Source organism: Neodiprion fabricii, chromosome 3 (assembly GCF_021155785.1).
Source record: "Neodiprion fabricii isolate iyNeoFabr1 chromosome 3, iyNeoFabr1.1, whole genome shotgun sequence".
Classification (NCBI taxonomy): Eukaryota; Metazoa; Arthropoda; class Insecta; order Hymenoptera; family Diprionidae; genus Neodiprion; species Neodiprion fabricii.
In genome coordinates this window covers 1,638,758-1,649,508 of record NC_060241.1, presented here as the reverse complement: position 1 = coordinate 1,649,508, position 10,751 = coordinate 1,638,758, and the positions used below count along the sequence as shown (strand labels likewise).

The 10,751-nt window shown below is 41.0% G+C and overlaps 1 protein-coding gene across 2 annotated transcripts; it reads right to left on the bottom strand.

Moving 5' to 3' along the window:
- Positions 1 to 7,354: 7,354 nt before the first annotated feature.
- On the bottom strand, positions 7,355 to 10,751 carry LOC124177655. 2 transcript variants are annotated; one of them, XM_046560273.1, is made up of 6 exons: positions 10,458 to 10,751; positions 10,121 to 10,326; positions 9,519 to 9,973; positions 9,003 to 9,441; positions 8,598 to 8,895; positions 7,355 to 8,484 (listed from the first exon to the last, which is right to left on the bottom strand). In XM_046560273.1, exons 2-6 carry the CDS (start codon positions 10,224 to 10,226, stop codon positions 8,175 to 8,177), a joined length of 1,608 nt encoding a protein of 535 aa, XP_046416229.1. In that variant the 5' UTR covers positions 10,227 to 10,326; positions 10,458 to 10,751; the 3' UTR covers positions 7,355 to 8,174. The 2 variants fall into 2 exon arrangements, with proteins under 2 accessions (XP_046416229.1, XP_046416228.1); XM_046560272.1 differs by lacking the exon at positions 10,458 to 10,751 and having other exon boundaries at positions 10,121 to 10,417.

Genomic DNA, 10,751 nt, shown 5'->3' with positions numbered 1-10,751 from the left:
TTAGCCTTACTTTTTTTTCGGGCAAAAAATTTTTGGTCTCAGATTCGATTTAAATGACCCTTACCTGACTAATTGGACACCCAGGAACTCAGAAAACGCAGCAAAAATGGCGTGGGATCAACAGGAGAGAAGTTACGAAGGAAAAAGCACCTGCTGAAAAATGTCGAAAACACAGGTTCTCGTTTTTCGGCTGTAACTTTTTATTCGTTGCTCGCAGCGTATTGGGACTGCGCCCAATCGATTTCTCTTGCAAAATTACGTCGGAATAGTGCCAGAAAGAATTTATTCCAGCACTTTCCAGAATCGCCAAAATTTTCGCCAAAAATACAAAGGGGTTAGCCTTACTTTTTTTTCGGGCAAAAAATTTTTGGTCTCAGATTTGATTTAAATGACCCTTACTCGACTAATTGGACACCCAGGAACTCAGAAAACGCAGCAAAAATGGCGTGGGATCAACAGGAGAGAAGTTACGAAGGAAAAAGCACCTGCTGAAAAATGTCGAAAACACAGGTTCTCGTTTTTCGGCTGTAACTTTTTATTCGTTGCTCGCAGCGTATTGGGACTGCGCCCAATCGATTTCTCTCGCAAAATTACGTCGGAATAGTGCCAGAAAGAATTTATTCCAGCACTTTTCAGAATCGCCAAAATTTTCGCCAAAAATACAAAGGGGTTAGCCTTACTTTTTTTTCGGGCAAAAAATTTTTGGTCTCAGATTCGATTTAAATGACCCTTACTCGACTAATTGGACACCCAGGAACTCAGAAAACGCAGCAAAAATGGCGTGGGATCAACAGGAGAGAAGTTACGAAGGAAAAAGCACCTGCTGAAAAATGTCGAAAACACAGGTTCTCGTTTTTCGGCTGTAACTTTTTATTCGTTGCTCGCAGCGTATTGGGACTGCGCCCAATCGATTTCTCCCGCAAAATTACGTCGGAATAGTGCCAGAAAGAATTTATTCCAGCACTTTTCAGAATCGCCAAAATTTTCGCCAAAAATACAAAGGGGTTAGCCTTACTTTTTTTTCGGGCAAAAAATTTTTGGTCTCAGATTCGATTTAAATGACCCTTACTCGACTAATTGGACACCCAGGAACTCAGAAAACGCAGCAAAAATGGCGTGGGATCAACAGGAGAGAAGTTACGAAGGAAAAAGCACCTGCTGAAAAATGTCGAAAACACAGGTTCTCGTTTTTCGGCTGTAACTTTTTATTCGTTGCTCGCAGCGTATTGGGACTGCGCCCAATCGATTTCTCTCGCAAAATTACGTCGGAATAGTGCCAGAAAGAATTTATTCCAGCACTTTTCAGAATCGCCAAAATTTTCGCCAAAAATACAAAGGGGTTAGCCTTACTTTTTTTTCGGGCAAAAAATTTTTGGTCTCAGATTCGATTTAAATGACCCTTACTCGACTAATTGGACACCCAGGAACTCAGAAAACGCAGCAAAAATGGCGTGGGATCAACAGGAGAGAAGTTACGAAAGAAAAAGCACCTGCTGAAAAATGTCGAAAACACAGGTTCTCGTTTTTCGGCTGTAACTTTTTATTCGTTGCTCGCAGCGTATTGGGACTGCGCCCAATCGATTTCTCTCGCAAAATTACGTCGGAATAGTGCCAGAAAGAATTTATTCCAGCACTTTTCAGAATCGCCGAAATTTTCGCCAAAAATACAAAGGGGTTAGCCTTACTTTTTTTTCGGGCAAAAAATTTTTGGTCTCAGATTCGATTTAAATGACCCTTACTCGACTAATTGGACACCCAGGAACTCAGAAAACGCAGCAAAAATGGCGTGGGATCAACAGGAGAGAAGTTACGGAGGAAAAAGCACCTGCTGAAAAATGTCGAAAACACAGGTTCTCGTTTTTCGGCTGTAACTTTTTATTCGTTGCTCGCAGCGTATTGGGACTGCGCCCAATCGATTTCTCTCGCAAAATTACGTCGGAATAGTGCCAGAAAGAATTTATTCCAGCACTTTTCAGAATCGCCAAAATTTTCGCCAAAAATACAAAGGGGTTAGCCTTACTTTTTTTTCGGGCAAAAAATTTTTGGTCTCAGATTCGATTTAAATGACCCTCACTCGACTAATTGGACACCCAGGAACTCAGAAAACGCAGCAAAAATGGCGTGGGATCAACAGGCGAGAAGTTACGAAGGAAAAAGCACCTGCCGAAAAATGTCGAAAACACAGGTTCTCGTTTTCCGGCTGTAACTTTTTATTCGTTGCTCGCAGCGTATTGGGACTGCGCCCAATCGATTTCTCTCGCAAAATTACGTCGGAATAGTGCCAAAAAGAATTTATTCCAGCACTTTCCAGAATCGCCAAAATTTTCGCCAAAAATACAAAGGGGTTAGCCTTACTTTATTTTCGGGCAAAAAATTTTTGGTCTCAGATTCGATTTAAATGACCCTTACTCGACTAATTGGACACCCAGGAACTCAGAAAACGCAGCAAAAATGGCGTGGGATCAACAGGAGAGAAGTTACGAAGGAAAAAGCACCTGCTGAAAAATGTCAAAAACACAGGTTCTCGTTTTTCGGCTGTAACTTTTTATTCGTTGCTCGCAGCGTATTGGGACTGCGCCCAATCGATTTCTCTCGCAAAATTACGTCGGAATAGTGCCAGAAAGAATTTATTCCAGCACTTTCCAGAATCGCCAAAATTTTCGCCAAAAATACAAAGGGGTTAGCCTTACTTTTTTTTCGGGCAAAAAATTTTTGGTCTCAGATTCGATTTAAATGACCCTTACTCGACTAATTGGACACCCAGGAACTCTGAAAACGCAGCAAAAATGGCGTGGGATCAACAGGAGAGAAGTTACGAAGGAAAAAGCACCTGCTGAAAAATGTCGAAAACACAGGTTCTCGTTTTTCGGCTGTAACTTTTTATTCGTTGCTCGCAGCGTATTGGGACTGCGCCCAATCGATTTCTCTCGCAAAATTACGTCGGAATAGTGCCAGAAAGAATTTATTCCAGCACTTTTCAGAATCGCCAAAATTTTCGCCAAAAATACAAAGGGGTTAGCCTTACTTTTTTTTGAGGCAAAAAATTTTTGGTCTCAGATTCGATTTAAATGACCCTTACCTGACTAGTTGGACGCCCAGGAACTCAGAAAACGCAGCAAAAATGGCGTGAGATCAACAGGAGAGAAGTTACGAAGGAAAAAGCACCTGCTGAAAAATGTCGAAAACACAGGTTCTCGTTTTTCGGCTGTAACTTTTTATTCGTTGCTCGCAGCGTATTGAGACTGCGCCCAATCGATTGCTCTCGCAAAATTACGTCGGAATAGTGCCAGAAAGAATTTATTCCAGCACTTTCCAGAATCGCCAAAATTTTCGCCAAAAATACAAAGGGGTTAGCCTTACTTTTTTTTGGGGCAAAAAATTTTTGGTCTCAGATTCGATTTAAATGACCCTTACTCGACTAATTGGACACCCAGGAACTCAGAAAACGCAGCAAAAATGGCGTGGGATCAACAGGAGAGAAGTTACGAAGGAAAAAGCACCTGCTGAAAAATGTCGAAAACACAGGTTCTCGTTTTTCGGCTGTAACTTTTTATTCGTTGCTCGCAGCGTATTGGGACTGCGCCCAATCGATTTCTCTCGCAAAATTACGTCGGAATAGTGCCAGAAAGAATTTATTCCAGCACTTTTCAGAATCGCCAAAATTTTCGCCAAAAATACAAAGGGGTTAGCCTTACTTTTTTTTGAGGCAAAAAATTTTTGGTCTCAGATTCGATTTAAATGACCCTTACCTGACTAGTTGGACGCCCAGGAACTTAGAAAACGCAGCAAAAATGGCGTGGGATCAACAGGAGAGAAGTTACGAAGGAAAAAGCACCTGCTGAAAAATGTCGAAAACACAGGTTCTCGTTTTTCGGCTGTAACTTTTTATTCGTTGCTCGCAGCGTATTGGGACTGCGCCCAATCGATTTCTCTCGCAAAATTACGTCGGAATAGTGCCAGAAAGAATTTATTCCAGCACTTTCCAGAATCGCCAAAATTTTCGCCAAAAATACAAAGGGGTTAGCCTTACTTTTTTTTCGGGCAAAAAATTTTTGGTCTCAGATTCGATTTAAATGACCCTTACTCGACTAATTGGACACCCAGGAACTCTGAAAACGCAGCAAAAATGGCGTGGGATCAACAGGAGAGAAGTTACGAAGGAAAAAGCACCTGCTGAAAAATGTCGAAAACACAGGTTCTCGTTTTTCGGCTGTAACTTTTTATTCGTTGCTCGCAGCGTATTGGGACTGCGCCTAATCGATTTCTCTCGCAAAATTACGTCGGAATAGTGCCAGAAAGAATTTATTCCAGCACTTTTCAGAATCGCCAAAATTTTCGCCAAAAATACAAAGGGGTTAGCCTTACTTTTTTTTGAGGCAAAAAATTTTTGGTCTCAGATTCGATTTAAATGACCCTTACCTGACTAGTTGGACGCCCAGGAACTCAGAAAACGCAGCAAAAATGGCGTGAGATCAACAGGAGAGAAGTTACGAAGGAAAAAGCACCTGCTGAAAAATGTCGAAAACACAGGTTCTCGTTTTTCGGCTGTAACTTTTTATTCGTTGCTCGCAGCGTATTGAGACTGCGCCCAATCGATTGCTCTCGCAAAATTACGTCGGAATAGTGCCAGAAAGAATTTATTCCAGCACTTTCCAGAATCGCCAAAATTTTCGCCAAAAATACAAAGGGGTTAGCCTTACTTTTTTTTGGGGCAAAAAATTTTTGGTCTCAGATTCGATTTAAATGACCCTTACTCGACTAATTGGACACCCAGGAACTCAGAAAACGCAGCAAAAATGGCGTGGGATCAACAGGAGAGAAGTTACGAAGGAAAAAGCACCTGCTGAAAAATGTCGAAAACACAGGTTCTCGTTTTTCGGCTGTAACTTTTTATTCGTTGCTCGCAGCGTATTGGGACTGCGCCCAATCGATTTCTCTCGCAAAATTACGTCGGAATAGTGCCAGAAAGAATTTATTCCAGCACTTTTCAGAATCGCCAAAATTTTCGCCAAAAATACAAAGGGGTTAGCCTTACTTTTTTTTGAGGCAAAAAATTTTTGGTCTCAGATTCGATTTAAATGACCCTTACCTGACTAGTTGGACGCCCAGGAACTCAGAAAACGCAGCAAAAATGGCGTGGGATCAACAGGAGAGAAGTTACGAAGGAAAAAGCACCTGCTGAAAAATGTCGAAAACACAGGTTCTCGTTTTTCGGCTGTAACTTTTTATTCGTTGCTCGCAGCGTATTGGGACTGCGCCCAATCGATTTCTCTCGCAAAATTACGTCGGAATAGTGCCAGAAAGAATTTATTCCAGCACTTTTCAGAATCGCCAAAATTTTCGCCAAAAATACAAAGGGGTTAGCCTTACTTTTTTTTCGGGCAAAAAATTTTTGGTCTCAGATTCGATTTAAATGACCCTCACTCGACTAATTGGACACCCAGGAACTCAGAAAACGCAGCAAAAATGGCGTGGGATCAACAGGAGAGAAGTTACGAAGGAAAAAGCACCTGCTGAAAAATGTCGAAAACACAGGTTCTCGTTTTTCGGCTGTAACTTTTTATTCGTTACTCGCAGCGTATTGGGACTGCGCCCAATCGATTTCTCTCGCAAAATTACGTCGGAATAGTGCCAGAAAGAATTTATTCCAGCACTTTTCAGAATCGCCAAAATTTTCGCCAAAAATACAAAGGGTTAGCCTTACTTTTTTTTCGGGCAAAAAATTTTTGGTCTCAGATTCGATTTAAATGACCCTTACCTGACTAATTGGACACCCAGGAACTCAGAAAACGCAGCAAAAATGGCGTGGGATCAACAGGAGAGAAGTTACGAAGGAAAAAGCACCTGCTGAAAAATGTCGAAAACACAGGTTCTCGTTTTTCGGCTGTAACTTTTTATTCGTTGCTCGCAGCGTATTGAGACTGCGCCCAATCGATTTCTCTCGCAAAATTACGTCGGAATAGTGCCAGAAAGAATTTATTCCAGCACTTTCCAGAATCGCCAAAATTTTCGCCAAAAATACAAAGGGGTTAGCCTTACTTTTTTTTCGGGCAAAAAATTTTTGGTCTCAGATTCGATTTAAATGACCCTTACTCGACTAATTGGACACCCAGGAACTCAGAAAACGCAGCAAAAATGGCGTGGGATCAACAGGAGAGAAGTTACGAAGGAAAAAGCACCTGCTGAAAAATTTCGAAAACACAGGTTCTCGTTTTTCGGCTGTAACTTTTTATTCGTTGCTCGCAGCGTATTGGGACTGCGCCCAATCGATTTCTCTCGCAAAATTACGTCGGAATAGTGCCAGAAAGAATTTATTCCAGCACTTTTCAGAATCGCCAAAATTTTCGCCAAAAATACAAAGGGGTTAGCCTTACTTTTTTTTCGGGCAAAAAATTTTTGGTCTCAGATTCGATTTAAATGACCCTTACTCGACTAATTGGACACCCAGGAACTCAGAAAACGCAGCAAAAATGGCGTGGGATCAACAGGAGAGAAGTTACGAAGGAAAAAGCACCTGCTGAAAAATGTCGAAAACACAGGTTCTCGTTTTTCGGCTGTAACTTTTTATTCGTTGCTCGCAGCGTATTGGGACTGCGCCCAATCGATTTCTCTCGCAAAATTACGTCGGAATAGTGCCAGAAAGAATTTATTCCAGCACTTTTCAGAATCGCCAAAATTTTCGCCAAAAATACAAAGGGGTTAGCCTTACTTTTTTTTCGGGCAAAAAATTTTTGGTCTCAGATTCGATTTAAATGACCCTTACTCGACTAATTGGACACCCAGGAACTCAGAAAACGCAGCAAAAATGGCGTGGGATCAACAGGAGAGAAGTTACGAAGGAAAAAGCACCTGCTGAAAAATGTCGAAAACACAGGTTCTCGTTTTTCGGCTGTAACTTTTTATTCGTTGCTCGCAGCGTATTGGGACTTCGCCCAATCGATTTCTCTCGCAAAATTACGTCGGAATAGTGCCAGAAAGAATTTATTGCACCACTCTTCAAAATCGCGAAAATTTTTGCCAAAAATACAAAGGGTTAGCCTTACTTCTTCTTCATTTTTTGAGGCGAAAATTTTTGGTCTCAGATTTGATTTGTATGACCCTTTCATGACTCATTTTAATCTATCTTATATTCTCGCAAATGTACGTCGACAAGCCGCATCATATCGGTAATCTTGTACTTTCCAAAATCTTTGAAATAGTCACGAAACGTATCAAACGGTTTTCCACTTTTGGGCCAATAATCATTTGTTTCACAATTGAATCACATGATTCCTCGCAAACGGAGTGGTCTCCAGAAAACGGGGAAAATATATCGAACACCAAAGGAGCAAGAGCTGAGGAAATACGAAGGAAATATGAAGAATATTGTTTATTTTATAAATTTTCTGTCAGGTTACATAACATTGTGACAATACAATAACACACAGTTTTCTGCAGAGGTGTGTTCCACCTGCACGTTGTCTCAAACATAAGCTATAACTTAAAATTTCAATAATAACTATCCGATATAATATTGTTCACATTTTGCTAGAGGCAATGCATACTTCAGACCTATTTTCTGATGTAATTATCAGATATCTAGTTTTTGCTTTTGACATATTCTTGCAGTTCTTTTTGTTTTTCACTGCAATTCTATTTGTCAACACATATAATCACTACACACAGACACCCGAAGACCCGTACCAGAATCAATATAAATGAAATATACTGTACTGAACTTAGACCGAACTTCTGTAGCTATGAACTTATGATTGTTCTCATATCCTTCCAATAATTTAACGCAAATTTTGTGTATTCCGGTCGTAAGTTTTGAGTTGTTGTTTGCAGCGACCCGAGACTGCGCGCAATTGAATAATCCCGCTAGATTACGTCGATATAGAGCATCGAAGATTCAATTCTGGTGTTATACGAACATGTCCAAATGCGAACCGAAAAAATCCAAATTAATTCGTAGGCTCACTTTTTTCTTCATCTATAGAGCGAGAATTTCATGCTTTGCGAATTGAATAAATATAGTTTAGTAGGCTAATTGGACCCTGAGAAAGCTAAGAACGATATCTCGGGCATCGTACAATCAACAGCTGAGAAAATAAGAAGGAAATAATAAAAAAATAATTAATTTCTCGCTACACCCGTTTCGTGGAGCAGAAATTTTTCAGCTTTATTCCAAGTATTTATTCTTCTTCCCTATCACCTTCTGTAATCCACCAGCCACTCCATCTCCGTCGTTCTTTCATCTCGCAGAGAAAAGTGAAGAGAGCAGTGACAAGGCCGAAAAATAATATCACGAAAGCTGAATGCAAAGTGTTCAGCTGGATTGGTCTGAAGTACTGTTGATCAGCCGCTCTCCTGATTTTCCATGATTCCATTTCCACGCCCAGCCTGTCGTCTGAGCGCCATTTCTTCATGAAACCAGCCTCGACCAGTTTTTGCATCTCAAAGTTCCAACGGTCTATCAGGGGCCAATTTAGCGTTGAAACAAAGCTTCAATCAGGATGAGACAAAGATAATACAACGGTTAAAGATTATTGAGATCTGATAACGCATTTTTTTTTACATCCGTTCAAGTAATAAATGAAATAAAATTCCAAGCTTACACTGCGTAATTTTCTTTGACCGGAATTGCAGCTTTGTGAATCGTCACGGTGGAGTTCGGTATTACGGATGGTAACGTTAAGCAATGAGCTAAGCAGGCTCGCTGCTTGCCGTCAAGTGCTATCATTTCGAGACACTTTTCAGCGATGACACTATGGAATGCTTTCCTCAAAACGGGATCGTCGAACCAATTTAGAAAAGAGCCGTGGCCGTAGATATCAACCCCTTGTTTCTTGACTTGGTCCAGCGTATCCAGGTTTGGATATCGGTGTCCACTTGCTAAAGTTGATACGAAACGACCTAGAACGCAACATGATCGATGAATCCCATGTTGTTCAGAAGCCCCTTAAGCAGTTTATTGTCTCAAAAAATCACTGTGAACGAGCTTAATAAAATGTAATATTTACCTCTGAATACTCCGTCGAGAACCAGGAAGGCGAGAAAAATTGATCCAAAGGTGAATCTGTATTTGATGGTCTCAGGTAATCGAATTATTGAATTACCAACAACAAATCGCTCCGCATCCAAAAACGCAGCTATCATTCCCAGTGACTTGTTATGCAGGTAGAGAACGACGGTCACGAGTAGCGTGATGAGCCCAAGTCCAATCCAGATCTCTTTGGCTACAAAAATGTTTGTCCACAGAGGGTATGGGTCACCGAAACGAGATGCAAAACATGTTGCATCCGTTACGTGAGGATAGGCCATTTCCATGCCAGGAAACTCCACCATAAGATGACCGCCGGTTAGTACGTTCGACAGTCCGTGAAACGCATTTTTCAATTCTCCGGTGTACGAGCCATTTTCAAGTAATTGCCCATACGGGTCAATGTCGTCGTTGCAAACCTTGAAAAATAAATTCAATATTCATTTCAAATCGTGATATATTGTGCTGCCTTGGAGATTTCAAGTTCAAAAATTACCTCAACCACGTTAAATCTCAACTTTTCCGCGAGTGTCTGAAGAGGCAAACCTTGCAGCCCCGTATATTTCTCTACCCCAGATTTCTTTTGGTCGACGAATATTTCAGGACGAATCACGAACATGTTTATTGGTAAAAGGTAATTGTCGAGGTTCAGAGTTTTGTCGAAAAACAAGCTATCGCAGTCTTTCGGAGACTTGATGTCGATTAAGTCTTCCCTGAAGACGTGCCAGGAGTGACTGAAATTTTTTGGCTGTGTAAAAACTTGGACAGTTTCTTGAATAACCGTTTTCCACAGTTGCGAGTGATCCGATGAGTACGGATTGTAAGTGTACAATTCGTTTTTGGTCAAATCTTTAGTATGATCGGAGGAGCAAAGTATTATCGCGTTAAGGATCCAGTAGCTCCAAATAACTCTGAACATTTGATCAGCGTTTTCCGCGTTGCACAAGGTCCCTGTGAATGACGCGTTACAAAATCATTTGTTTCAGAAAAGAAGCACACATCCGTGGATTATAACGATTAGAATCGTCTGATTCAATAATAATTAATGAAGCATGAAAACCACAAAATAGTAATTGCATAAACGCATATTTCAAATACTTGGCACAATGATGAGGTAACGTATCCTGTTCTTCCAAGTTCTCCACGCGGAGAACTTCATGTTGTTCAATATTGATTCGAGATCATCCATCCGCTCTACGTACATCACAACTGCGTTCGGCTTTCCTTGTGTTTTTAGATAATGATCGTAGTGTTTGAGTATAATTTCCGCCAGCGATTCGAGTCGAACAAAGCCGCGGTCTTTCCTTCTTACAGTAAAGACGCTGTATTTGAAGCTCTCGCAAACTTGACGATATATCTCAATTGGTAGATTTTCCGATAGCAAAATACTTGTTTGAGTCTCTGACGTCGCGAAGCATACATCGATGATATTTACCTGGAAAGTTTGCGTATGTAGTGTTACGTTGAACGGAAAACGAGATTGAATTGAAGGTAGTCGACAGAAGTTCTAACAGCGGTGGACCATGAATCGACTTCCGCGTCTCGTGAGAGAATCTTTGCTGTCGTCAAGAGCCCGGGTAATGCGGCCAGTAGAAATATCGCATCGAGCTGCATTTTGTTTGCACGTATGAAACAAAGTGTAGCATGTTTCGATACAAAAAACGGTGGTCGCGAATAAACGCTCGACAAATCGTGCTGTGAACATTTGCAGATTATCAAACATTCATAC

Coding starts and splice junctions, on each gene's coding strand:
- LOC124177655 (XM_046560273.1), bottom strand. CDS start 10,226: ATGTACGTAGAGCGGATGGATGATCTCGAATCAATATTGAACAACATG. Junction 8,896..9,002: donor TCTCGACGGAGTATTCAGAG/GTAAATATTACA, acceptor GTTGCGTTCTAG/GTCGTTTCGTATCAACTTTA. Junction 8,485..8,597: donor GTCAAAGAAAATTACGCAGT/GTAAGCTTGGAA, acceptor TCCTGATTGAAG/CTTTGTTTCAACGCTAAATT.